The 28,000-nt window shown below is 40.1% G+C and overlaps 1 protein-coding gene across 5 annotated transcripts; it reads right to left on the bottom strand.

The window, feature by feature from the left end:
* Positions 1 to 361: 361 nt before the first annotated feature.
* On the bottom strand, positions 362 to 27,874 carry SEPHS1 (selenophosphate synthetase 1). 5 transcript variants are annotated; one of them, XM_079107219.1, is made up of 9 exons: positions 26,847 to 27,874; positions 23,717 to 24,000; positions 18,014 to 18,117; positions 15,762 to 15,869; positions 14,441 to 14,595; positions 11,113 to 11,203; positions 8,848 to 8,947; positions 3,845 to 4,057; positions 362 to 2,264 (listed from the first exon to the last, which is right to left on the bottom strand). In XM_079107219.1, exons 2-9 carry the CDS (start codon positions 23,907 to 23,909, stop codon positions 2,050 to 2,052), a joined length of 1,179 nt encoding a protein of 392 aa, XP_078963345.1. In that variant the 5' UTR covers positions 23,910 to 24,000; positions 26,847 to 27,874; the 3' UTR covers positions 362 to 2,049. The 5 variants fall into 5 exon arrangements, with proteins under 5 accessions (XP_078963345.1, XP_078963344.1, XP_078963346.1 ...); XM_079107218.1 differs by lacking the exon at positions 26,847 to 27,874 and adding an exon at positions 26,064 to 26,508; XM_079107220.1 differs by lacking the exon at positions 26,847 to 27,874 and adding an exon at positions 26,068 to 26,508.
* Between the last annotated feature and the right edge of the window lie 126 nt (positions 27,875 to 28,000).

The following is a 28,000-nucleotide window of genomic DNA, read 5'->3' as shown; positions in this document are numbered from 1 at the left end:
CAAATCCCAGAAATTCTGATTTCATGGTCTGAGGGAAAGGGTAGGAATGTCCCTTTGACAAATAACCCCCAAGGGATTCTAATGCAGGAGTATCTGGGTCACTCTCTGAAAAATACCACTTAAGTTCTTCCTCCTGGGATCTGTGAATCACATGGATGTCTAAGTCCCAGACATTTTTCTCTTTATGAACATCAATCTTTACAAAGTTGAAGGGCATAATCCAGTTCAGCTTACTTCCTCTTGTTGGACCTGCCACCAAAGAGAGCATCACTGAGACCTAAGCTACACCAAAAGTAGGTCAGATTTATTCATCACCTGTTTAAAAAAAAAAAAAGGAACAAGAAACAAAAGCTCAACAGTGTTTTGTACTCAGAGGTTTCCAACACATTTTATTTTGCAGACCACAGGCGTGCAGCTTTTAAGGACCAACATCTGTATAAATTCCTATAAAATGTCCAATATTGCCAGTCTGTGGCAGCCTCCTCTGCACTGCCCGCCTCTGAGGGCCTCAGTCCCAAGTGCACACGAGGGTGGCCTGCAGACCTTGGCTTCCAGGGAGCTTCACGTCATGGTGGAGGTTCCTTTGGCGAGGATCGATGGGTTCGTAGTGCAGCTGCAGTGCCAGTGAGCACGAAGCCTTCAGAGACTTGTGGAGGTCCGGCACCCCGGCGCTTCTCCTTTTGAAGACACGGGAAGACACAGCACCCTTGTGCTTAACGACCAGAATCCTCCTGACTGCTTAGTAGGTTAAAATATAAGGAAGCCTCTGCTTTTAAGTAACACAGGTAACACCTCTTTAGATTGCCTATTTGTTCTAGAACTACAAAATTTAATTCAAGAAAATATAGGTCCCATGAAAGACTTAAAAGTTTTATAAAACTAAAATCTAGTTTTCCCCAATAAATTGTACTTTAGGCAAAACCCTCCCAATGCTTCTAAAATAATACTAAAAGGGGCATCTGATTATACAAGAGCAATTAAAAAAATTAAATAATTATTTGAATAACAAGTTTTAAGTTCGAGCTGCAATGTTGGCAATGCAGATTTTTAACAGATCACAAAAAGCGTGCACAAAAAGTACTAGCGCAAAGGACAAAATAATGCTAGGAATTAGGCTAAAGAGCTGCTGATTGAGAAAACAAAAGGCCTGAAATCACTATACAAAATATAAAATGTATTAAACACTACCATCCACACAACAGTCTTTATTATTGATTATATTTAAAAATTATTTGCGTAGTTAATTATATATTGAATTGTAAATGAGTATTATACATGAACCCCCTATTGGAAGGCAATTCCTCGTTGCACTATAGAACATCTAATTACATTGCAAAAAGTATTCTTTTTTGCTATCAGTAAAGAAAAGTTAATGATATTACTGTAAATATCAGGAAGGCTAGAAAAAAAAGAAATAACATTTCTTTTTTGTCTTCAAAGTGCTTTCCATGCAGACTGAAGCACTTGCCTTGTGGAACTGAATGCACTATTGGAGAATGTCCTGGGTCAAAGAGATGCTCTTGAATTATTAGTCTCAGCTTTACAAATCAAAGACGCAAAGGAATCATGCAACCTTCTTACTACCGGGAGACCAACTTGTCACTTACCAATTCTGTCCTTCCAGAATACCATCCAAGACACAAAAAAAAGACCAGACTGATATGATAAATATACATAAAATGAAAAGACACAACTGCTATGTGACACTACTCTCGGTAATGTCTGTGCTGTGTGAAAGCACCTTTAGAAAGAGCCTATGCGGCAAGAGATACATGTCTAAAGATTCAAAATGAATCAACAGTATTGGATAACAATATAATTCTCAACTCAGAAGCTGCCTCAAGATTAGGTGCATCTTCAGTTAATGTAACAGGAAAAGAAGGCCATGGATTTCATTTTATTAATTGTATCCACTCACAAATCGACCTAAGGTCACCAGATGTGTAGACACAATGAGATTTTTCTTGTTGCTTACAGTCTTTAATTGAAGTGATGATAAAGGAAATAGATCTATTTAAAAACAAAACCAAATAGCTATTTCTGTCTACATTAGGAGGTGGCACCAGGTGTGGGATTCACATTTTGAGTGGCCACTTGTGGTGCAACTTCGATGATCCGGGGCTTGTCTATGATTCTGGCAGTACGGTTGCCCTTCTCTACAATCCCAATAATCCATGCTTGATGACCTTCGCCATACTTGGGGGACTTTATCTCTGCACAGAACCGAGCTGCTTGCTCACGTGGTAAACAGATTAGAAGGCCTCCTGGCAAAGGAAAAGAAAATAATTACCATTATCATGATATTATGAGCTGGAGCAGTTTCTCTGCCTTTACTAAAAACTTCTACACACATCTAAATTCAGCCAACAACTTAATCAATTTGCTTTTTCCATTAAACTAAGAGGCTCGCCCTATCCCATAGACTAAACAATTCCTTGGTAAACTATGACAATGACCTATCTCTGAACCATTTAATGCTGTGTGTAGTAAGGTGCTGGGGCTTCAGTAACATGTGGTGGCTATTTTTTTCACAACACATTGAAAGAAATATTTACAAATGAATAGAAATGCTGCTTTTCAATTTGGATTCCTCATCTCACCAAAACCACTCCTTTGTATTTTAAGACTCATGAAAGAGTGTATACCTCAAGGTATCTAGGTTCTAGTCCTGCCTCATTATCTTCAAAACAAAAAACGAAAACCACACAATTAAAATAATTACTATTTCTAGTAACTAGGCCAGAAAAAAATTTGTTTCTAAGTAAAAATTAATGCAGGACAGGAACAAATTTTATACAGTGTACGTTTATTAAAAAAGTAATAACTTCTCATTTCTGAATAAAAGATTTAAGTGATTGGTAATATTCATTAACTCATTCAAAATCCCCCCCATCCCACCCCCCATTACCAATAGGTGGCAGACACTGTTCCAACCAGATAACCAAGAGGAATCTCTGCTTGCTTTAAGACAGAACTTTTCTTATTTTAAGCAGGAAGTTGAAGGGTCCTTATCGAAGGCCATGAGAGGCCTGATGGAGTACTGAAATTCCAAGCCACTTCAAAGGGGCTGAAGTGGGCAGGGCAGGGCTTTGTGATCTCTATCTCTGCCTATACCAGAATGTTCCAGGGTACCAGGACCACTCCAGATCTGATGTCAGGTGTTCTGGTGGTCAGGTCTAGACAATAGTATTTAAGAGTCAAGATAAAGCACAAAGGGAGAAATGGTGGGAGGACTTCGAAGACAATACACTATTTCACTTCATTTTTGGTACCAGGGATTGAACCCAAGGGCACTTAATCACTGAGCCACATCCTCAGCCCTTTTTATTTTGAGACAGGGTCTTATAATAAAAAAGTTGCTTATAGCCTTACTAAGTTGCTAAGACTGGCTTGGAACCTGTGATCCTCCTACTTCATCCTCCGGAGTTGCTGGGATTATAGACATGCACCACAGCACCCAGCTCTATTACACTCTTAAAAGAACAATTTTAGACATTTTTTTCAAGAAAAAAATTATAGTCTGTTCAATGTCTTCTATAGGTATTAGCTTATTTCAAATGCTAAGCTTCCAATGACAGTTGGGTAATGATTTATCTTTCCCACACTCTCCCACTCCCGTACCATTGCTATCTATATTCCTATATCCAAAAGGAGAAGACAGGAACACTCAAAATATGGCTCGTGTTCACACATGGCAGGGACTGGAAACCCACGCGGAGGCAACCATAAATAATTAGGACTGCCCTCACAAAGTGGAGACACCCTCATACACTGGGCCGCTGCTTTCTCAGAGCCTACCATTGGCCTAAGTTCAGCCCTCAGACTTGGGCCCAGGATCCCATACCTGACGTCTCCGGGCAGGTCCCATGCATGAGACCGAACATGTTCCCACAGGCTTTGCTCACGGCAGCCATCTTGGCCAGTACAGGGAGGTTGTGAATCACAAACGACACCTCATTCCTCTGTTGCTTGGCCAGATTCTGTGCATGGCCCAAGATCCCGAAGCCCGTGATGTCAGTGGCTGCGTGGGCATTGAACGTGTGCATGAGTCCTGCAGCTGAGAGAGTCAGAGGAGGGAGTCTTGAGAAAAAAAACACCCTGAGTTGAGGAACTTAAAAATCACACATACACTAGTGAAATCTCATTTGTCAGTGAGATGACAAACAGGAATAATGAAAAGATAGTATTATAGAATTAGCAAAATCAGTGAAAATCTGATTTCTCTTCCTCCTTTCCTTCCTCTTTTTGTGGTGCTGGGGATGGAACCCAGGCTTTGCACAAGCCAGGCAAGTACTCTAACCCTGAGCTACGCCCCAACCCTGATCTATTTCAATCTAAACTGCCTGGAACCTATCAGCGGTTTCAATCAAGAGCAACTTTCAGTATGCTAACAAAACTATACAGAGGAATTATTCAACAGAAGGTAATTTAGATCTCATCCTAAATCCAAAGACTTTTAAAAACTGTTGACTTAAAATCAAAGTATTCCAGTTAGAGATCAATTATCTAAAGAACTTTTTAATTAAAAAGAGTATCTATCAATAGACTATATTTTGGAGTTTGAGGTCAGTGCAGAGAGGCCCCTTATGACCCTCCTCCAGTTTTGCCTACATGAACATTTTGCATCCACAGCACAATGAGTCAAATACTTACCTATCAACTAAAATCCATAACTCACATGAGGGTTGTGTGTGCTAATTCTACACATTTAGAAATGTATAACAACATCCATCCAACATTACAGTCTCATGCAGAGTAGTTCTACTGCTCTAAAAATCTTATGCTCTGCTTAGTAACCCTCCCTCCCCAAAACCCTTGGCAGTCAATGAGCATTTTACTGTCTCTACAGTTTTGCCTTTTCCAGAATGTGCTACAGATGCATCATATTGCAGAAGCCTTTTCAGACTGGTTTCTTCCATATAGGGTCTTCCAGGTCTTTTCATAGTATGACAGCACATTTCTTTTTATCATCTGGATGTGCCAGTTGTTTACCTGTTGACCTACTGAGAAACTTCCTGGTTGCTTCTAAGTTTTAGTGATTATAAAATTATGAATAAAGTTGTTATAAACATTTACATGTAGGTTACTGTGTGAATTTAAGTCTTCAGGGGTGTAAATCAAGAGCACAATTCCTGGATCACGTGGTAATAATGCCCATTGCTCCACATCCTTGCCAGCACTTGTTGTCAGTCTTCCAGATTTTAGCCATTCTAATAGGTGTGTAGGGTAACTCTTGGTTTTAATTTGCAATTCCCTAATGACATCTAAGAGTATGTATCTTTTTATGTTTATTTGTCATCTGTGTATCTTCTTTGGTGATGTGTATGTTAAGGGGTTTGGTCCATTTCTTTCTTTTTTAAACTGGATTTTCTTTGGGAAAACTAATGGTTGACTTCTAAGAGTTCTTCATTTACTTTGGCCACCAGACCTTTATCAGATATAGTTTCTCCCAGTCTGAGGCTTAGCTTTTCATCTTAACAGTCTCTCTCACAAAGTAGAAGACTTATACTAATGAAGTCCAACTTACCCAATTTTTCTTTCACAGAGAGTATTTTTGGTGTTTTACCTGAAAAGTCTCCTCCAAATCTAAGGTCATCTAAATTTTCTAAGTTATCTTCCTGGAGTTTTATAGTTTTGTTTTACATTTAGGTCTAATTCATTTGGAGTTATTTTTATGAAGCATGTAAAGTCTAAGTCTAGATTTATGTTCTGTATGTGAATGTCCACTTGTTCCAGAACCATTTGTTGAAAACATTTCTCTCAATGAATTGCCTTTACATCTGTGACAAAGGCCCATAGTTCAACTATGGTTATATCAATTTATTTTCTATTTCTTTCTACAGATCTATAACTCGTTTTACAAGTAAGAGAGGCTAAGTATAAAATATTATATTTCAAAATAAAGTGTTCACAAATAGGTAAAAGGTTGCTGGGTGCAATGGCACATGCCTATAATCCTAACAACTTGGGAGGCTAAGGCAGGAGGAGTCCAAGTTCAAGGCCAACCTGGGCAACTTGGCAAGGCACTATCTCAAAATACAAAATAAAAAGGACTAGGGATGTAAGCTCAGTTGCCCTGGTTTCAATCCCCAGAACCACCACCAAAAAAAAAAAAAAAAAAAAAAAGCAAAAGCAAAATGTGGTCCTTATCTGGTAGAACAGTAATTATTTGGTCATTGAAAACTATGTATAACAAGTAACAATAAATGTTGGTGAGGATATGGGAAAAAAGATATATTCATACATTACTGGTGGGACTGCAAATTGGTGTAACCACTCTGGAAAGCAGTATGGAGATTCCTCAGAAAACGTGGAAAGGAACCACCATTTCACCCAGTTATACCACTCCTCAGCATATACCGAAAGGACTTAAAATCAGCATACTATAGTTACAGTCACATCAATATTTATGGCAGCTCAATTCACAATAGCTAAGCTATGGAACCAATCAAGGTGCCCTTCAATGGATGAATGGATAAAGAAAATGTAGTGTGTGTGTATATATATATATATACACACACACACACACACACACACACACACACACACATATATATATGCGCAATAGAATATTACTCAGCCATAAATAAGAATGAAATTATGGCATTTGCCAGTGAATGGATGGAACTGGAGACTATCATACTCAGTGAAATAAGCCAATCCCCCAAACACCAAAGACTGATGTTCTCTCTGATGTGTAGATGCTAACACACAATAAGGTGGGGGTGGGGTGGGGGGGATAGAAGTTCATTGGATTAGACAAAGGGGAATGAAGGGAAAGGAGAGGGGATGGGAATAGAAAAGAAAGTAGAATGAATCGGACATAACTTCTATGTTCACATATGAATAGATGACCAGTGAAACTTCATATTATATACAGCCACAAGAATGGAATTCTAATTAGAAGGAGTTATATTTCATGTATGTATAACGTCAAAATATACTCTACTGTCATGTATATTTTAAAAAGAAAAAAAAAACTATGTATATGAGGATATATAATACTGGAAAAACAATTTAGTAATGTTAGATGAATGAAAGTAGACTCCAGATAAATAATTGATAACCACTAGTTTAAAAAATAGCAGGAAATTACAAACCAAAAAAAGTCCTGCAGGAATACATAAAAAATACTAACAAGCCATTTTGGGGTTGTGCAACTACAGATAATTTTATTCTCTACTGTTTTTCATCTTCTAAAACAAGTATGTGATTCTTCTACAGTAGAAAAAAACATAATATGGGAAGAGAGACAAATTTCTTTAAAAAGTTACATATAGTATACCCCTGTAAATTGGTAAATAACACTCTGGAAAAACAATCCGGCACTAACTACAAAAGCTGAGACCAAAAAAGTTCTAGCACCAAAACACATAAATGTCCACTGACAGCAGATCAGATAAGGCAGCCATGCATTAGAAGGTTATAAATTAAGGGGAAAGGTAGATGCTAAAATAAATTTCTTTTTATATTTTTAAGTTACTTCAAAAATCAAGAATATCAAATGAGATCTCTTAAGATCTCCTGGGAACAGGGAAAGGAACAATGGAATGAATCTGACCAAATTTGCCTAGGTACATACATAAATACGCTACAATATATTTTACCTTTATGTACACCGACAATGGACTAATTAAAAAAAAAAAAAACCTACAAATTAATAGAAGAAAGATTAGCAGAATAGAGAAAAGAGAACAGGGGTGGGAGGATGAGACACAAAGGAAAAAGTAATGGGGACTGAATTGGAACAAATTATACTCCACGTCTGATAATTCTGTCAAAATAAAAAAACAATACTATATAACTACAATGATCCAAAAACCGTTTTCCATATTAAAAAATAAAAATAACAAAGAGAAATACAGTAAAAAATATACATGTTTAACAAATTTCCTGGTCAGGCTAGGGGATGCATGGGCAAGGCCCTGGGTACCACACACAAAGAATTTTTTGATGGGTGAAGTGGGACATACCTGTTAACTCCAGCAACCAGGAGGCTGAGGCCCTAAGCAACTTACAAGAACCTGTCTTAAAATAAAAAAATATAAAGGGCTGGGGATGTAGCTCAGTGGTAAAGCACCCTTGGGTTTAATCCCTAACACTTCATAAAAACAAAAACAAAAACAAAAAATCCCAAAGAATTCATGATTTAAGTATTACATATAACTAGATGGAAATCATTTTGGGGAAGTTTGAAAATAAGAGACCAAGAAATCAGACAACCCATCATGTACAGAATGCTCCTTGACTTGTGATGGGGTCATGTGATAATCCACTGGATGCTGAAAATATCCTAAGTTGAAAATACATTTAACACACACAATCTACCAAACACCACAGCTTGGCAACACAGTAAACTACAGCATATTGGCGGTTTACCCTTGGGATAAAACGGCTGATTAGGAGCTGCAGCTCACTGCCACCACCCAGCATTTCAATCATATTGCACACCTCTGGCACCAGAAAAGATCATTTATTCAAAATTCAAAGTGTGGTTTCTACTGAGTATTTCTTACTCGAACACCATTGTAAAGTTGAAAAAATCTTAAGTGGAACTATCATAAATAGGGTACCATTTGTGTTTGGATTTCCATGAGTAATCTGTATAAGTCAAACCAGGTACCAAGAGAAGATGGCCTGTGGTCAACAGTCACATCTGGCCTGTGTCCTGTTTCTCCAGCTAAGAGTGATTTTCTTTTCATGTTTAAAGAGCTGTGTGCATGTATGTGTGGTAGGGGAACATCAATGAGCAACTGAGACTCTATGTGGCCTTCAAGCCTAAAATATCTACTACCTCAGCCTTTTCAGAATGTCTGCCAACCCCTACAGCAGAACCCCTGCCCATACCTGTCCTGTTGAGCCGTGCCATATTCATCATTGCTTCTTGGTATGCCAACTCTACGTCTTCTTGGGTGACTACTAGTTTAATTTTATTCCATTTTTCAGGCTAACAACAGGAACGTAGGTCAAGGAGAAAAGAGGGGAAAGAAAGATTAATACCATTAATTACCACTGACATAAAGAATACCTTTTTTCTTAGTCATCTTCTGAGTTTTATTTATCTAACTTTGTTCTAAATATTAAGTGTCCATCAGACCTATCGTCATGATATCTTTTCAGTTCTCATTCTACATTTCTGTAACCAAATACTGCATCTTATTGGCTATGTAAACCTGGCAAGATACACAGCTGGACTGGGATTGGCAACAGGCGCATGAGCACAGGCTGCAGCAGGCTCTCTGGGGAGGGTATAACATCACATTATCAATAGCTTTGAATGTCTCTGGTTCTCCTCTCATCTCTCCTATTACGTTGACGGCTTTCATTTTTCATATTACAATTATATTTTTATTGACTTTAATTGAACCCTGGAGTGAGGCTTCTTTTGAGACTGGGTCTCACTATGTTGCCCAAGCTGACCTTGAGTTTGTAATCCTCCACTCTCAGCATCCTAGGATTACGGGCACATGCCTCTGCTTAGGAGTGAAGCTATCTTAATGAACAGAAGAACTGGAAACAACTTTAAGTGCATGGACACTCAGGACAGCCTTGGGTAACCAAAGGACATCATAATGAGAACAAAGAGGTCTTTCTTATTTCCCTCAGCCTGATTTTAGAAGAACACAGTTGGGTTCTTGACAAAATGTTATTATGGCCCATTACCTAACCACATTTATGCATCTACTTATTTGTTCTACAACAGAATAAAGAAAAGCCAATAACCTACCACCCAGTGTAATAACTAAACATCAGCAATAACTTCTGTCTACCCTCACTCTATCCCTCCATCTCTTCCAAGAAACACCTATCCTGGACTTTGTACTTTCCTCCAACATTCAAAAAACAATATTCTCATAATGCCTAAACAGCACACTCTTTGGTGTTTTTGATCTTTAAAAAAAAAAAAAAAGAAAGCATGCTGTGCTGTTGATGTGTCTTTGGTACTTGCTTTCTTCAATTCTGAACACTTAAAAAAACTGGTTAAAAAAAGAAAAGGTATTGCTGAGCTGAGGTGGAGACACCAGCCCCGTCACCTTGCCTGCTTCCAGTTCCCTTGCTCAACTGTGCACTCCTAGGAGGTGGTCCTGGCCAGCATCTCTGTGAATTGCCCCCTGTAATGCCCTTCCTATCTAGTTTACATCCCTGGGTGAGGAGGGAAAAATAAATGAAGGTACAGACTTAGAAAATCTTTTACTCTGTTACATTTGCTGCCAGTAAGATATATATAATATATATTTATATATATAAAAAATATATATTATACAATATATATATTATATTATAACATATATATCTGAGTTTGACAAAAAATGATTATTCTTTTTCAATTGTTTCTTAGGAATGATAGCTTCAAATGATAGTTGTAGATGTTATACACACCATGATGTATGAGAATATATGACAATCTTATTAATTTCTGAGTTGTTATGGCAGTAAGGAAAAAAATAATCTTAGTTATGATCATAGTTCATTGAAAACAACACTTAGGAGAAATATCTTTCTATTCTAGATGCATTCTCCATGAGAGAATTGTACATCAAAATGCTCTTAATTATTAATCAATTTAAGACAACTTCCAAAAAAACCCCAAATCCCATGACTGAAAGTTTGTCTCTAACTGGCCTTATTTATACCCCAAACACCCCTTTCTACGAATTCTCCTCCACAGTGTCATTACTATCATCATCATCATTTTGCCATGTTGGGGAGTGAGCCCTAGGACTTGCGCATTACAACAAGCAATCTGCCACTGAACTACCCTCCAGTCCCATATTACCTTTTGGTGATGTTTAAGGTGTGAAAGTCGAAACTATCTCAGCACCAAAAATAAATGATGCTAATTCCTGGCCTACCAAATTCTTTATAGAAACCCCCTGAAGCCCTAATCTGGGACTTACCTATTGCAAAAGCATTCAATACATGAAACTTTGATTTGATACAAAAATATGGACAATTCTGAGGATTTCTTTTAAGGACCTGATTGATTAAACTAAATACCATGGTACTACAAACTAAAGGTTTCATTTTTCTAAACCTTCCAACAAAAATCACTACAACTCTGAAAACTAATTACGGTGCTCCTGCCCCCATTATGAGCAGCAGTTTACTCACAATATCCAGCCACTGGTGCACAGCAACAGCAACTTGTGTCCCCAGAGGTTTTGTCAACACAAGCACATCCCCTGGTACTGCATTATCTGGCCTGAAAAAAGAAAAACAGCACATTCTAGTAAAACTAAGATCAACTCGTTAAGACAGGAGAAGGAAAATTCTGTTAAAAAAAATGTTTTTGCACTTAAATTTAAGTCAGCTATTATAAAATATTAGGTGGGAGCCTTACACACGCCTACTGAGGTTACTACTGCAACAAAATATTAAAAGGAAAATGAAAGCATCCACAGGCTTAAACATGTGGGTCAATTACCTATAGATTTTTTTTTTTAAAAGTACCAGGCACAGTGGCACACACCTGTTATCCCAGGAGGCTAAGGTAGGAAGATTGCAAGTTTGTGGTCAGTCTGTAAACTTAGTAAGACCCTGTCTCAAAATAATATTAAAACAAAAAGAGCTGGGGATACAGTTCAGAGGTGGTACATCCCGGGGTTCAATCCTAGTAACATACACACACACGCAAAGCAGCATATCATTTAGTCTTCCAAGGTTCCGTCTGGCCATTTTCCCTTAGCCATATGAGTGAATGTAATTCACAGATGTACCAGAGTTCCAAATCATCTGAGGCAACAAGATTTCTCTAAGATGGCATATTCGTGGTCACTTATATGGTAGAGACTCAGGTAGGATTTTTTTAGGTTATGGGATTTAGCTGGAATCTGAATCTGGTGTTTTGGTGATTTCTACAACCAGGTTCTCAAATCAGTGAGCAATAATGAGTTTCTTATCTGACATTCAAGGGTCCCTACCTTAAAGATAGAAAGCAAATTCTAAAAGGACAGCCTTGAAAAGAAAAAGATTGGGCCTCCAAAGAAAAAAGTTGTTATATTTGTATCCTCATTACTGGTGTGTGCACCTAACACTCAGGCCTTTCCAGTCTCAGCTCAAGGAGTTGTCCACATAACCTTCTAGCCCCTGACACTGGGCTACTAAGATGATATAAAAGCAATTCAGGGCAAAGACTTCAGAACCCACACCACACTCCCCAAGTCAATCTATAAGATTTGTATCCACTGTCAACTTTAAGTAATATAAAACTTGGACACTATACAGAACTTCATTTCCCAAAAACTAGACCTTCAATGGAAGTATCCTTCAATTCTGATCCACTCACACCTGAGGCTGGTAAGTTCTTCCACTTTACCAGTTACGTGCAACCAACAAATTTATATCAAGTTAAGTGTGATAAAACTATGGTGTTATTTACAAGTTTATGGGCAATATGACAGAACAGAATCATATGCAAAAGTTCATTTACCTTTTAAAAAGTAAATATACATGCTGTTGGCAAAATATTCCTTCGTTTTCTTCCCCACCCAATTCTTTACTAAAAAGCTGCAATGGGTGAGACACATAGATTCTTTAGGATCTAAGTGAAAAGCCTGAAAACTACCAACATATGCTGTATGTTGGGAAAATAAACCAGGATCCTTAATGCAGAAGTTGTCTAATAGCAAAACTGACCTACAAGGAGCTTTCTTCAGTTAAAAAAAAGGGGGAAGGGGCAAGAGAAATGATTGTGAAAAATATATTTACCCCTACTCATAAGAATAGGGTTAGCTGGGTGCAGTGGTACATGTCTGTAATCTCAGGGACTAAGGAAGCTGAGACAGGAGGATCCCAAGTTCAAGTCCAGCCTCAGCAGTATAGGGTGGTCCTAAGCAACTTGGCTCAAAAAGATAAAAAATCAAAAGGGTTGGGGATGTAGTTGGATAGTAAAGAGCTCCAGTGTTAAATCCCCAGCACCAAAAAAAGATTAAAACCACCAAGGCAGATCGGCAAAGACCAAGATCAAGTTTGTTAACCCACTGAGTTGTGCAGGAGGATGTGGAGAAACTGGCCCACTCAGTTCACTGTTGTGGAGCATAAACTAGTAGAGTGTCTATGAAGGGCAAGCTAAATGGAGATATCAGAATCACCAGCACACATCATTTGCTCTGGTGATTCAGTAAGAAACTTTTTATCAGTAGATTCCCCTGAATAAAATGATTTGTTATCTCTAAGGTCCCTCACTGGATTATTATTTGTAATGTCAAAATAACTGAATATCATCTAAGTGTCAATAGCAGACTGGTTTAACAATAAATAAAACTGTTAAATGGTGCCTTGCAGGCAGGAATCTGGTGATCCAGTCATAGGTGAAAGCATTAGCACTGTGGATTCTTTTCATACCTTTTGAATTCTGAACCTGCTCAACATAGTACCCATCAATACCTATTCAAAAAAAGAAAGAAATGAAGTTTATGCTGCTTTCAGAAACAGGGCAGGGTGGCTTTTCTTAACAAGTCATTAAACATGCAAAGTGACAACCTGTGTTGAGCTACGCCTCAAAAGAATATAGAGAAAGGGCAAAAAACATGAAAAGATGCTCTGATCGAGAAATGCAAATCAAAAGCTCATGGGATATACTTCACACCCACTAGGATGGCTATAATCAAAAAGACACAATAAATCAGCTCTTGGAAGGGATGTAGAGAAACTTGTTTAACCAAAAAACCTATATGAGTATTTATAGCTTCCTTCATAATAGAAAACAACCCAAAGGTCCACCAACCAACAAATAGATAATAAAGCATGGTGTATCCAAATGATGGGTTTTTCAGTCATAAGAAAGTAAGTATTAAGGATTTATGATACACTTTGAAAGCGTTACACTGAGTGAATGAACAAAGATACAAAATGTCATACATTCCATGATTCCAACTATATAAAAATGTTCAAAATATGTAAATCCCTATAGACAAAAAGTGTTTGCCAGAGGGTGGTGGGGAGGAGAGAACCGGAAGGGATAGCTAATACGTATAGGTAATGGGCATGTTCTGGAATCGGATATAATGATGATTATACAAACTTGTCCTCACAAAAATCAATGAATTATATACTTCAGAATGATAAATTATGTGACATTTTGTTATATATGAATTATAATTCAATTTGAAAAATTTTAAATGTTTAAAAATAGTATCAAACAAGAACTACATGGTACAAAATGGATGAACCTTAAAATACGCTAATTATATGAAGTGAAATAAGCCAGGAAGACATAAGAATGGGAACTGACAACCAAGAGGTTTCTTGTTGAGATGATAAAAATGTTCTAAAATTGACTCTGGTGATGACTGTACTCTGAAGACACAAACCCACCGAATGGTATACTTTTTAGGGGAACTCTATGGTATGTGAATGATAATCTGAACACACAGATTTTTCTCGTGAGAAAGAATAACAGAGAAACAGGTCGGGTGACATGAAACAAAAATCAACTTACATGATAAATTCATTGGGTTGACAGACAGTTGTAGCAACTCCTCCCAGAACAATCCAGGGGTTTAATACTGTTTGGCCACCTGTTACAGATGTTCCTGCTTCCTCAGCCGCATCCTTAAAACCCTGTATAATTAGGGGCATCACTTTATCCCTTTCCTAGGGTTTAAAAGGACACAAATGAAAAGTCAATTCTCTTCAAATCAAAAAAGAGATTCCATACTTATAAAAAGGATCACCAAATCCTAAATCCTGAAAACTAACAGATTGGACACGGTATAACAAAAATGGAGAGTATTTCACATTGTAACCATTTTATCAAATGCTAGAAGTTGTTTTGGACTACAATGCGAACAAGGATAAGTCAAGAGAGGACTGATGTATGGGACTGGTCCACAGGCTGGGCCCCAAGTCTGCTGACCATCAGATCCTCTCACGAAAGATAAAGAGGACTGGGTATGCAGCCAGTGGCAGAGCGCCCTGGGTTCAACCCTCAGCACTGTAAAACAAAACAAAACAAAACAAAACAAAACAAAACAAAACCAACCCCAAAACTAGCTTCCTCCGCATATCCACCTTGCCTTTAGGGAGGCTTACATTAACCAAAGAGTAAGAGGCTTACAGTAACCAGGATGGTAATGGACACCCACAAGGCCCTTGCTGATACCACTGGGTAAAACTGATCAAAGCACACATTACTGGGGCAGAAGAAAGGCCTACTAAAAACTCAAGATTTCTGTAAAGCAAGGCAAACTGATTTGGGGGGTAAGTGGGGTGGAAAGTCAATAAAACAAAGTACCTGTCAAAAGTAACCAAGAGGAATTCACTTCTGGTTCAAGAAACAAGTACCAAAGACACTGATATCTCCAGGAAATGATACAGAAGTGTGACTGCGTGAACAGGTGCTATCCCCAGCCCCTATCACAGTCTACTTCAGTGACACCTTGCCACCAACCCAGGGTTACCCGCCCTCTAAGTGTCAAGTATCCTGACCTATATATATATAAGGCAGTGCCTGATCTTACAGTCTGACACTCAGGTACTACTACTATGGCCTAAACTTCATTAAAACACACAACCAAAAAACTTCTAGGTTTCAGTCTACCTGGAAGAGAAGGAGGTATCAGGATGTTAGAAATGAAAAGATAAATAAACCAGATGCTATAATTTTAAATTTACTTATAAACGCTTCAAAATAGCTGGAAGGACTACTAGAAGCCACATGGCCTCCTCACTTTTTAGCTGGGAAACAAGTCATAAACGTCAAATGTCATTACCAAGAACACAGAGACAAGCAAGCAGACAGATGGGGATCTTCTACTTACCCTGTCGGTCATTTTATTACTGACTCCAAGGAGCATCAGCATATTGTCACATTCTGTTACCCCCATTGCATAGAGGTCACTGAGGACATTGGCACATGCTATCCTGCCCTAGGAAGAGAGGGGAGATGTGAGGACAAACAGGGAGTTTCCAAATGTAGAAACGAAGATCAAACTTAGAGTGGCCTCCAAGGAGAACTCAGGGACTCTCCAAGAAAGGCAGCTACCAGGGTGTGGTTCTTGACTCTAGATTTGCAAACTAGCTACTTTCCTTTTGGAAGAACCACCAGTCATTCATTTTCTCAGACATTTCTGTTAACACATTCCCTTTCCTGTGTAGAATAAAGAATTTACATATTCTTTTTTTGTTTTTCGGGTTTTTTTCCTTCCCAATATCACCACCCTGAATATTAGAAGCCTGATTTATTTAGATAGGTGAGGGTGTCGGGGGATGTCAGGAAGACAAGATTAGAACCAATAGTCTAGGAAAGTCAGGGAGTCAAGGAGTCTGAAAACAATTATCCTAAAGCAAACTGGAAACATCTACTTACCCTAAAAAGATTCTATAAAAATGCTGACTTTACTGGTTATAAGAAGAAAAGGAGATGGTTTTTATGAATCTGGATTGAGAAATTTTTATAGCTTCAAGGCTATAAGAAATAAACAGGAAAACTATCTTGTTTGATAAACAAAAAAACAAAAGAAATCAGAAATATACAGGCCTAAAGCAAGACTGTTTTCTAAAGAAAAAGAAGTATTTCCCAGTAAACTATTCCATTTTATTAGGAACTTGAAATAGTTTAATAAGAATGTAATAATAAAGTTTTTTTTTTTTTACTGCCATAAGGGATTTTTTTAAATGTAAGCTTCTATTAAATAAATTACTTTTTTTATAGATAGTAAAGAGAAAATGAAGTTTTCCCTCTGATTAAAAAAAAATCAAAGTCTAAAGTAGTATTATCAGTTTCAATGGCTGTTTAATTGTTTTATATTTTCTTATAAATTCCTGGTAGATCAACAATCTTCTGAGGACCCAGTAATACCACCAAGGCCAACAGGTGGTGTGCAACCTGGAGAGGCCAATCACTGCGTGGTAGTGACTTACTGGGAATTCACAAATTCTTTGAAGAGATGGTGTAAAGAGAATGAATTCTGGCTTTAATCCCTCTGCCGCCTGCTCAGGTGGGACACATGGGTGTGGCTCACCTGCCCAGCCTCTCAGGAGTATTGCTCTAGGAGGGAACAGATGGAGGTGCAGAGGGAATATTGGTTCTTTTTTTTTTTTTTTTTTTTTTTAATTTTTTAATGTCGATGGACCTTTATTTTGATTTATTTATATGTGGTGCTGAGGATCAAATCCAGTACTTCACACGTGCTAGGCAAGCACTCTTCCACAGAGCCACAACCCCAGCCCAATATTGGTTCTTAATAACCTGTTTACTTGTTACAGGCATCTGAGCAGTGAATACCGCTTATTCTGCTACCTCATGGTTCAAATTTCTCTTGTGCAGCCTAATCCCAGTGTCCTCACCATAAAGGAAGGACATCTGGCATTTTATAATAAGTGGGATATCCCTATCTCTTCACTGGCTTCTCTTGGTTGGTAGGGAAGTGGGATTAACGGCTGGGTAGATTAATATGGTCATAAGCATGCAATGGACAAATGGGAAATATATCTATGTGATACATGACCAGTAGATAGGAACTCCAATTCAATGATCAGATATATATCATACACAGTGTCATATAATACAGTGGTGGGTGGCTATGCAGATGACTGATGGGAAGTAGCCAATGTTAACATTTATCAGAATAAATATTCAAGAAGTCTAATTACAATTAATAATTCCTTTATTTCTGGAAGAAAACCTTTAGGATTAGTTCTATTAGAGTTCAGTAACATAGGAATGGTGAAGTTTACAAATGTCAAAGAAACAGAATATAAAGAAAGAAAACAAAAATGCCAGTCCTACAAAAGACTAAAACAATGGGTGTTCTTATGCACAGACATACACTCAGGTACAAAAGCACTAGAGCGACTTCCCTGCTCTACTTACTTTACAATAGTGCCAAGCAGGAGTATGGAATGGGCCCAACTGCTGTGACTGCAGGAGTCACAGCAGGGTTGGGTAGTGTACTTTGGAAATAGCAAGAACAAAATCCCCAAACCAGAGACACAGACAAAACCTCAGCTGCAACTACAAACCAAATGCTTATATAATTCCAGTGATAAAAACACATTAGGTTAAACTTACCATCATGTAAGGGTCGTCTACAATAGGATAAATGTAATCTGTGGTTTGAACCAAGGAAAGACCACCATGCCTCAAAGGAATGACGCAAGTATCCATTCCGATGCCTGTAAAGATGGAAGTCATCAACATTCAAAAATAAGAGCGAAAAGTCATTTTATTTCATATGATCAACATTATGAATAGGAAGATTTCTGTATAAGACACTTATGGAAATTCTGCATTGCAAATGAAGCCATGTTTTTCATATCAAGAAGCATAACTGAAATAACATGAAACTTAACTAGATTAAGAAAATAGGAATAAAAAACTTAGTCATCAAGAACCAACTTCAATATGGTACAATTTTAAAATCTTAATGATATTTGAATAAAAATTCTTTTATTTTATTTTATTTATTTATTTTTGCAGTGCTGGGGATTGAACCCAGGGCCTTGTGCTTGTTATTATTGTATTTTTTATTGTATTACTGTATCATGTTACTGGTAACATATAGGATTTCTTTTTTTTTTTTTTTTAATTTTTTTAGTTGATGGACCTTATTTATATGCAGTGCTAACAAGAGAACCCAGTGCCTCACACATGCTAGGCAAGTGCTCTACCACTAAGGCACAACTCCAGCCCCAGGATTTCTTTTAAAATGAGAATAACATACATGGGCTTGGGTTATTTTATTCATAAATACTTTTGAGTACATCTTTAGATATTATTCTATTTTCTCAATATCTATTTGTACTGTATTCTACATATAGAAAATGCTACCAATACATTTTAATGAAAAATGAAATTGAGAAAGACAAGAATGAAGCCAGAACAAAAATTCAAAATTTCCTACCAAAACCTATGTAATTCATTTTATAGGTTCCCAAAAGCACTTTTTAAGAAATTTCATGTTAGTCCCTTAGTGAAAAACTTATAAACACAACCTTTACTAGCTTACAATATGAACTTTCCGTCCATCGCAAAGAAAATTTCTCAGCAGGGCATCATGTCTCATGACTGTAATCCCAGTTACATGGGAGGCTGAGGCGGGGGATTGCCTAATTTGAGATCAGCCTGGGCAACTTAGCAAAACTGCCTTCGAAGACAAAAAAAGGAGAGCCGAGGTTGTAGCTCAGTGGTAGAGCACTTGCCTGGCATGTGTGAGGCACTGGGTTCAATTCTTAGTACCATATATAAATAAGTAAGTAATACAAAGGTTCACTGACAACTAAAAAAATTAAAAATAAAAACAGAAAAGCAAAAGCAAGCCTGGGGCCTGAGCTCAGTGGTAGAACATTTGGGCTCTGGGTTCAATCTCCAATATTGTTCCCTACCCAAGTTACTTAATATGGCTGTGAGCAATACTTCAGGTTATTAACAATTACTCCTCTAAGTATTTTGAAAGGTAGCAGAGACCACCAATGGGCTAATTAAAAAGAATTCCCTTTTTCTGAAAACAGTTTTGATGCCACTACAGTAGTCTACATTCCTTTGAAATTTACCTTTAGGGCTGGGGAGATAGCTCAGTCGGTAGAGTGCTTGCCTTGCAAGCACAAGGCCCTGGGTTCGATCCCCAGCACCGCAAAAAAAAAAAAAGAAATTTACCTTTAACGCAGACACTTTACAAATTCAGACTGGCATTCCCAAGTAAGCTGAATACAGAGTGTTTTCCTACACCCCTCTCCAAAGGACAACCTTCCCACCCTTAGGAAGCATTTCACTTTGCAGTCCAACAGCCAAAGGCAGGGAAAAAAAACCAGGATGAAGTACAAAAGGAAGTGATTAGACTCTACCCTATAAATATGGAATTCCAAATGAAACAAAATCATATCTGAATCACGTTGAAAGGACCTTTCATTTTGTAGAAGCAAAATGTTAAAACAACCATCTCACATCGCGATAGCAACAAACCCAATAGCAGTTGATTGCTGTGGCCCTTTCTCTTTTTTGGGTTGGTCCACTATTACTAATGCAAAAATAAAGTTAAGCTTTAATAAGAAGCCAGACTGAAACAAGCTTTTTAATATGTTTACTATACTAGAAAGCAATGTAGAAATCTTTAAAGATATAAGTAAAGAATGGAGAATTTAATTTCAGAATGGCAAGTCTCACAAATTGGAGACAATAATACACACCTGGCTTGTGCTCAGTTTTTTCTGTTGGGCAAGAAAGTGTGATAATTCACCTGAACAGCACATGTACACAGACACAAATTTCATTCTACAGTGCAAATAACAATTCCAACAACTGGCTATTCTGAGTGTATTACTATTCACTCTGGAAAACAGTGAGGTAGTTTTCTTCTGGGTTTCTATTTAAACTACAGGACTATTGAAAGAGACACTAAATAGTTGTTGAATGTTACACACACACGCTGAAGATGGAACTCAGGGGCACTTTACCATGGAGCTACATCCCCAGTCCTTTTCCCTGTTTTTACTTTGAGACAGTCTAAGTTGCTGAGACTGGTCTCAAACTTACAATTTGCCTGCCTTAGCCTCCAGAGTTGCTGGGATTATAGGTGTGTATCATCATACCTCAGCAACTAAGTAAGACCCTGTCTCTAAATAAAAAATAAAAAGGGCTAGGTGCAGCTCAGAATACAGAGCACCCTTGGGTACCCGACACCCCAAATGAACTAAATACATTTGATTTGTAAAGCACTTTATTTCTATACTTAGCCAGTTCTTTCATCAGAGTAGCTGATGGCTCTGAAGTATGTTCCCGGGCTGAAAAGAAACTGCCATTATCCACATTTTCCTTTCACAATTTTGACACTATTGCAATGAGGACCAGTGCTATTCCATGTGGTAGCCACTAGCCACCTGAGGTCGTTAAGCACTTGAAACATGTCCACATTGAGGTGTGCTGTTAAGTGTAAACTAGACATCAGACTTTACACAGTACCAAAAAACTCCACCAAAAAAAAAAAAAAAAAAAAAAAAAAAAAGCAATCAAAACCACCAATATCTTCATAACCACCAATATCTTCATTAATGTTTTATATGCATTGGAAAGAAATTTTTAATATACTGAGGTAAATCAACTCCAAAATTTTAAGGAAGGGAAGGCATAAGCCTGAGAGGGACCTTAGGCTTTGAAAAACTAGGGTTTCAAATTGAAAGGGAAGAAAAGGGAAATGGACAAAGGAAAATGCCATGAAGTGGGGGAAGACTTAAACATCAGATTGAGAAGCTTATGTTAAATTATTAATGTAGGTGGATGGAGAATTATCAGATTAAAACCCTCCATCAAAATAAATAAGTAACCCAACTCATCATACATCACTAACAGTGATCCACACTTGACAGCTCATAAGTACCAGACAACAGATGTACAGTTTCTAAAACATTCTTAGGCTAACATTTCTTTAGTTAGGACACATCTAGTAAGTATGTGCACCTTTAAAAGCTGTTTTGGTTCATTCTTCAATTAATACCACCTTACAACCTAGGAATCATGATATTTAATTAGGAAAAAAAGTAGAAACATAAATATCACATATAAACGTGTATCTGTGTACGTACATACATATACATGTTAAGACACACATATTACATATGTGGATAGATACACAGGTACAGATACACAAAATTTCTGGCATTCACAACTATTTCAATAAGTTTTATTATCTCATATCACAGTCTGAAAATTGAGTAACGTGCACAAAGTAACATTAGCAACTGGTACACAATTAACAGGTTGGGTCTAACTCTGACTCCAAGGCAAAGGTCTAGCATGGAGGTACACCATGGTGGTGTACTTCTGAGGGTTTTACTACTCTGCTTCTTTTAATAACCACTTGCTTGCCATCTGGGGATCTGTTACCCCTGAGGTTGCCATGAATGCAAATTTGGGGGATACTCATTTACTTCTCAAAGTCATATGTGACCCGAAAAATGGTCTTTGTATTTTTCTATCTGCTTTTTCCTGCCTTTTCCCTGTCAGATATTGGTCCCTTCTGTCCCTGATCCAAGTTGAAGCCAAAGCAGATCTCCCCACTTCCAACCCATTTGGTTTTAGAAACCAGAAGGCAAGCAACAGGAGAGTGCAGAAACTGAACAGTCCAGATCCTGGCCCAACTCTTCCATAGAATGGGCACCACCTTCCCAAGCCTCAGAGGCTACGGAAGGAGCATTGATCAGGCCCCACACCAAGGCACTCAGGGCACACGGCAGGCCCAAGGACTCAACAAGATCAACAGGATGATGCTATGAATAGCAATTACTACTTTACTTTTCTATTTTTTTTTTTTTTCCCGGTGCTGAGGATTGAACCCAGGGCCTTGTGCTTGTGAGGCAAGCACTCTACCAACTGAACTATATCCCCAGCCCTACTTTACTTTTCTGTAACAGTTTTCTTTTTTTTGAAGTACTGGGAATTGAACCCAGGGTCTCATGCATGCTAAGCAAGCACTCTACCCCTGAGCCACATCTCCAGCCTTATTTCATTTGGTTTTGACCATGGAGTGGCTTATTTTTCTCAGCGCTATTATCAAATAGCTTCCTTAATGTATTCTCATTTCTTGACAAGTCTGTCAACATCAAAACCATCTCATTCATGTTGATTTTCCTCCACAGCTCAGACATGAGCTAGAGGAGAGGAACTATTTTCAAACTGAGCTCCTAGGAGTCCTGTGGGCCATGGGGGAGGGGATGACGAATAATTTCCCTCCCTCTGAATCAAAGAAACTCTGTCTCCTCCACCCACCCAGGTACTGAGATTGAACCAAAAGGGTGGGGGTGGGAGGGGGCTCTACAACTGAGCCACATTCCCAGTTCTTTGTATTTTTGAGACAGGGACTTGCTAGGTTGCTGAGGCTTGAACTTGCAATCCACCACAGGAGTACTCTTGTGCAACTCTGCTTTTATTTCCTTTATATATTGTGGAAGAAAGGAGTAACTCAAGCTCAAAATCAAGATGGTAAGACAGAATTTTCTAACAAAATAGTGAGCAAAAACAAATGAAATTAAATCTTATGTGAGAAAGCTGATCAAGTCAACCCTAACTACAGAATATCCAAACCTCCAGAATAAAATCCATTTGTACAGGAAAATAATCAATCTTTCATCATTCATTTAATAAACCATACAAAAAACACAAATCAACAATGTCCCAGAGCCTAAAATGTCTTTCTGAGCCCTGTGTATGGGAAAAGGGAAATCACAATATTACCAGGTATACAGAAAAGAAAAAAAAACCACTGCCCTCAATTCCAGACGGCACCCTGAGGTCAAGTAGGGTTTCATCCTGTCTTTGAGTCTGGAGCAGTCCTGTGTGTCCCACCCTTAGCTTTTGAATCACTGCATACTACACAGGACCCCAAGTCATTACTCTCAAAGTGTTATGCATCATGCTTTCAGTACCACCTTCCCTAAGGCAGTCAAGAGGATGCATGAACTTCAGGGATCATTTTAAGAAAAAAGCATAAAGGAATTTCTGCTTAATCCACAGCTAACCAAAAAATTCAATTTAAGGTAAAAAATGCTTTCACTGTACTATAAAGATGTCAATCACGTACTCTGGTTTAAAAACTGTTATAGACTCTTCCCGATGCTTTTCAAGTACTTCCTCTAAACTAGGGACAATAACATAACACTGTTACCACTGGATTGTTCTTTGAATCCCTACAGATATTCAAAAATAAAAGCAACATGGGACAAGTTTAGTTTTGGACTCATTGATTGTGGACTGTAAAGTATGGAAGAACAATCGTTTACATACCAAGCCTTGGCATAACAGCTCCCAGAAACTGTTCATCTTCTTGGAAGTGGTTCTCTTGTAAAGACTCCAGCAATTTCTGTAGGACATCTTGGGGCACTTTGCAGCCTGTGCCCTTCAGTTCAGTGAATCTGGTTAGCCGGAAGCTCTTATCCAATTCATAACTTTCCGGATTAAAGGACTCCCGCGTAGACATGGTTCTGGGGCCCACACTCCTTACAGGTTAGCCCCTCCCCTCCCTCTCTCTTGTTTGGCTGTTTGGCTGGTTTTTTTTACTTCTGATCCACCTAGGTATCACCAAAACACAAAAATATCATTAAAAGAATTCAGACATGTACTTGCCAACTATAAAGTGAACACATGCTAGGGCAAAGTACATGTGACGAGCGCTGAAACCACCAAGATCACAGGCAAACAGCAATCTGGTACCACAATACCCTGTTCATCATGATAATACATAAGCTGGAATAAATCTTTTTTTTAAAAAAAGAGCCTATATCCCAGTTGTGGAGGTAGCTCAGTGGTAGAGTTGATGCTTTGCAAGGACAAGGCTATGGGTTCAATTTCCAAAACAAACAAGAAAAGGGCCCAAATCATCCCAGATATCTCTCTATAGAAGATTTCACATCTGGAGTGTGGTTATAAAGGTGGTTCTGAAAACACTGAGGAAGATCTCCCTTGAAGAAGGAAGTTAGGAAGGCAAGCTCATATGGCACTGTGCCACTTTGAACAATAAGTCCCAAAGGTTCTTCAAGGGTGCAATATTATGAGAACCAAACTGCCAGCCACTTCATTTGTTGATCTGAAAGCACTATGATTTATCAAGTAGAAGTCCGAGCTAAAGTGACTTTTCTACAAAATCTCTGATCTTTTGCTATCAGACAGAAAAACCAAACACCTATTGGAAACTAGAAAAGGATATTTATGCAAATACATTTGATGAAATCTTCAAGATACTAGATTCTAATTTTAGAAAACCATGTTTCCTTCCCAGCCAGAAGAATACAACACAATACAAAACTAATAAACTAACAAGAGGCCTCCCTAAAGGACTTAACTTTAAAAACTTGAATGGCTGTTTAACACAGTAAAGTCTGTGTTTTCAAGAGCACTTGGAAAGTTCTCTGATGTTTTAATGCAGTGCTATTTCCTAGAAAGCAAACATCCCACCCAACAAACTAGTACACACATCATTGACAAAATATGCTACTGCTCATTACCCTTTCATCACAAAACTAAAACAATAAATTAAACCTTACCAAATCACTAGCATTTGCAGTACTGAGTACCACCTAAGTTTCTGGAACAAGTCCTTCTAAGAAGCCTTCTGGCTAAAGCAAAAAAACATGTGCTCCCAAGGTTTACAAACCTCCAGATTGATACTTTATTGGGCATAGAATTACAGACACCCCAAGTTTTAGGGTCAGTTTCCCCTATAAAATCTATGATTAAGAACATAATTCCCATTTATAGAGTTTTGCATCCCCTGGGAAGCACATCGTTCATTTAAAATAAATTTACAAAGCCTGAGTTCGGGCAGTAATCCAAAGGTCCTCACAAAAACGTTTGGGATGAGCAATGACTTTACTGGGAAAACTACAAATGTACCAGCACAAACCTTCCAACACCATTCCAAGAAAGAAACCTGCCCCAAAGAAAAGGCGAGCCAAGCAAGTTAGAGATGGGAATTTTGAAGCCATTTTAGTTTGGAAAGACTTAATAGCATTTAGACTAGGAAGGGTTTGAACAAAAACAGCAAAGTCTTTGCCTCGGCAAAATGCCTTACATTTAACACCATCTGATCCTACCAGGAAAAAAAATCCAACTCCCGAAGCATCCAGTTATTTTCCTACCTCCCATCCCTATCCCCAGCCCCCCACCGAAAAGTGGAGGGGGAGAATTTGGGGAACGAACTTCCTTTTAAATTTTTATTTTCCCACACTTTTAAGAGGGGAAAAAAGTTAGAAACACCTTACATCAAGAAAGCGCTCGGTAGTTTTAAAATTCCAAGTGGAATGAGAAATACATGCCAGCCAACAGATTCACATCCCCAACCTTAAAAAAAGCAAAACTCTTATTTTTACAGAGGAGGAGAAAGGAGGAGGGATGCGGGGAGCGCAGTAAAGGGAGGAAAGGGGGGCTCAATTTGCATAATAAGAGACAGTCAACCGCGACTGAGGAGCCACATGTTTACACCTTTAAAACAATGACATGAATATTTAAAGATAACGTTTAACCCTTTCCTTCCCGGGCACGTTTCCATTTTTGACACAAGCGCGCCGCGCGGGACGCCGGGCCGGGAAGCGCGGTCAGCGCGGTGGGCAGGGCAAGCGGCCCGGCCCGTACCTACCTACCCCCAGGCCCCGCACGTGCAGAGGGGTGGACACCGCGGCGTGCGCGCAGGGCCCGGGTACTCTCCATGAGGCCCGAGGCGCAGGCGGCCCGGGCGCGGAGGACGGCACTCGGGGACACCTTAAGTCTCAAGCTGCCGCCTTTAAAGGCACAGCAGGCCCGGGCCCCGCTCTTTGTGCGGCGCCGCGCGGCGGGCTGGCGGCCGGGAGGAGGCTACACGGCGCTGCCGGCTGGGCCATGCCCGCGCAGGCCGTCCCGCGGCGACGAGGGTGGCGGGAAGCGCGCGCGGCCCACGGCTTGGGGAAGGCGCGAGGCGCGCGCGGCCCACAGGCCCGGCCCAGCGCCCAGGTCCGGCTGCGCCCGCAGGCCCTGCGGGCGCGGGCCGGGTGGGGGCGGGGAGGGCCGGAGGCGCCGCGCCCGGGACACCGAGCTGGCTCTCCCGCCGCGCGCGCGGGCCGCCGCACAAAAATGTCGGCGGGCGAAAAAATTAACCCCTGCGTGGCCGCCCTCCCCCTCCACTCCTCCCCGCCTCCTCCCTCCCTCCTTCCCCGGCCTCGCGCGGCGGCGGCGGCGGCGCGGGCGGTGCTTCTTTTTTAAAGCGGCCCCACCAAGCCCTGGCTCTGCCCCTCTCCAGGCAGGGCTGGAAGGGCCGGCTGTGCACGGCTCCCCGGCGGTCCCGGGCGGCCCGGAGGGGGATTTGCAACGGCCGCCACGGGCCTGCGGACCGATATTCCCCTTTAAGCCTGGTGTCTCGCCCCCCCTCGCCAGGCCCGCCGCTTACCGGCTCGCTTTGCGCCCTCCGCCTCCTCCCGAAAACGGGCCGCGGCCGCTCCCACAATGCACCGGGCGCGCCGGGCTCCCTTAAGCGTCGCCTGAATAAAAATGCTGCTCCCGGCCGCGGAGGCCCGGCCCGCGCCTGGGCTCCGCGGGGGTCGGCCTAGCTGCGCGCGGCCCTGCGGGAACCGGGCCGCCGCGCTCCCGCCGGCTGGGCCGCGAAGGTTCCTTGAGGCCGGCCACCTCCCTTTAAGAGGCGGCGGGCCGCGGCCGGAGCGGCTCGGTGCCTGCGTGCGGCCCGGGAAGGGGGCGGGGGCGCTGTGCAGGCCCGAGCGCGGCAATGATTGGTCTCGGGGGAGGGGTGGGGGGTTGCAAACCCGAGGAGCGGTGGCATCCGTTGCATGATGCAAAAAGGATTGATTTCAAAAGTTGCGAGTTGCATTGGCAGCAGCCTGGGGCGTCGTGGCCACCTCCTTTTCCCTGACCCGCTGGAAAGGCCAGGAGTGATTTCCTCAACCTGGCTGGGCTCTACCGCGCTGCACCAGCGGGACGCAGTACCTGCTCCTCAGACGTTGCGGTTGGAGAGTGCTGTAAGACAATGACCATGGAAACAATTTGCAGAAGATTGTAGGAGCCCAGGAAAAGCCGCCTTCTACTCCAATGAAAGATTTGAAAACAAACGGCGCGTTTGATTCTCATTGACTCCCATCATCACCTTCACTTATTGTTTAGCCTGGCTCCAGAGTTCACTGGTGCCTCAGTGAAATACGCAAATTACCCGCAAAGTTTCTTGAACATTTTAATGTGCTTGGTAGGAAGTTTGGGGAAAAAGCTTAAGGTTCCCCAGTTACATCGTTTGTTATTCACATGTCCCAGGAAACATGGCAGCCTAATCCTGTGTGTGCTTGAATTGACATCAGTAAGGCAGCTTCACCTCGTGAAATTGAAATAACTGCTCAGGTTTTCGACTTTCTAATGCATTGAGGATGCAAATAAAGAGAATGTGTTGGTACAATACCTTTTAGAGCTTCCTTTAAAACTGAGCAGGGTAGAGCAATGCCATACCAAACTTGTGGAGTGGGTCAGCATTTTCCGAATTATTTTGGAGAAATAGAACAGGGCTTCTTGGGTGCTTTCAGGTTTTCACACTACAGAGTTGTT

The sequence above is a fragment of the Sciurus vulgaris genome (assembly GCF_902686455.1).
Source record: "Sciurus vulgaris genome assembly, chromosome: 12".
NCBI lineage: Eukaryota > Metazoa > Chordata > Mammalia > Rodentia > Sciuridae > Sciurus > Sciurus vulgaris.
The sequence above is the reverse complement of the archived record's forward strand: the minus strand, read 5'-3'. Positions and strand labels throughout refer to the sequence as shown.

Coding starts and splice junctions, on each gene's coding strand:
- SEPHS1 (XM_079107219.1), bottom strand. CDS start 23,909: ATGTCTACGCGGGAGTCCTTTAATCCGGAAAGTTATGAATTGGATAAG. Junction 14,596..15,761: donor GTAATAAAATGACCGACAGG/GTAAGTAGAAGA, acceptor TTTAAACCCTAG/GAAAGGGATAAAGTGATGCC. Junction 2,265..3,844: donor GACCTGCCCGGAGACGTCAG/GTATGGGATCCT, acceptor TTCCTTTGCCAG/GAGGCCTTCTAATCTGTTTA.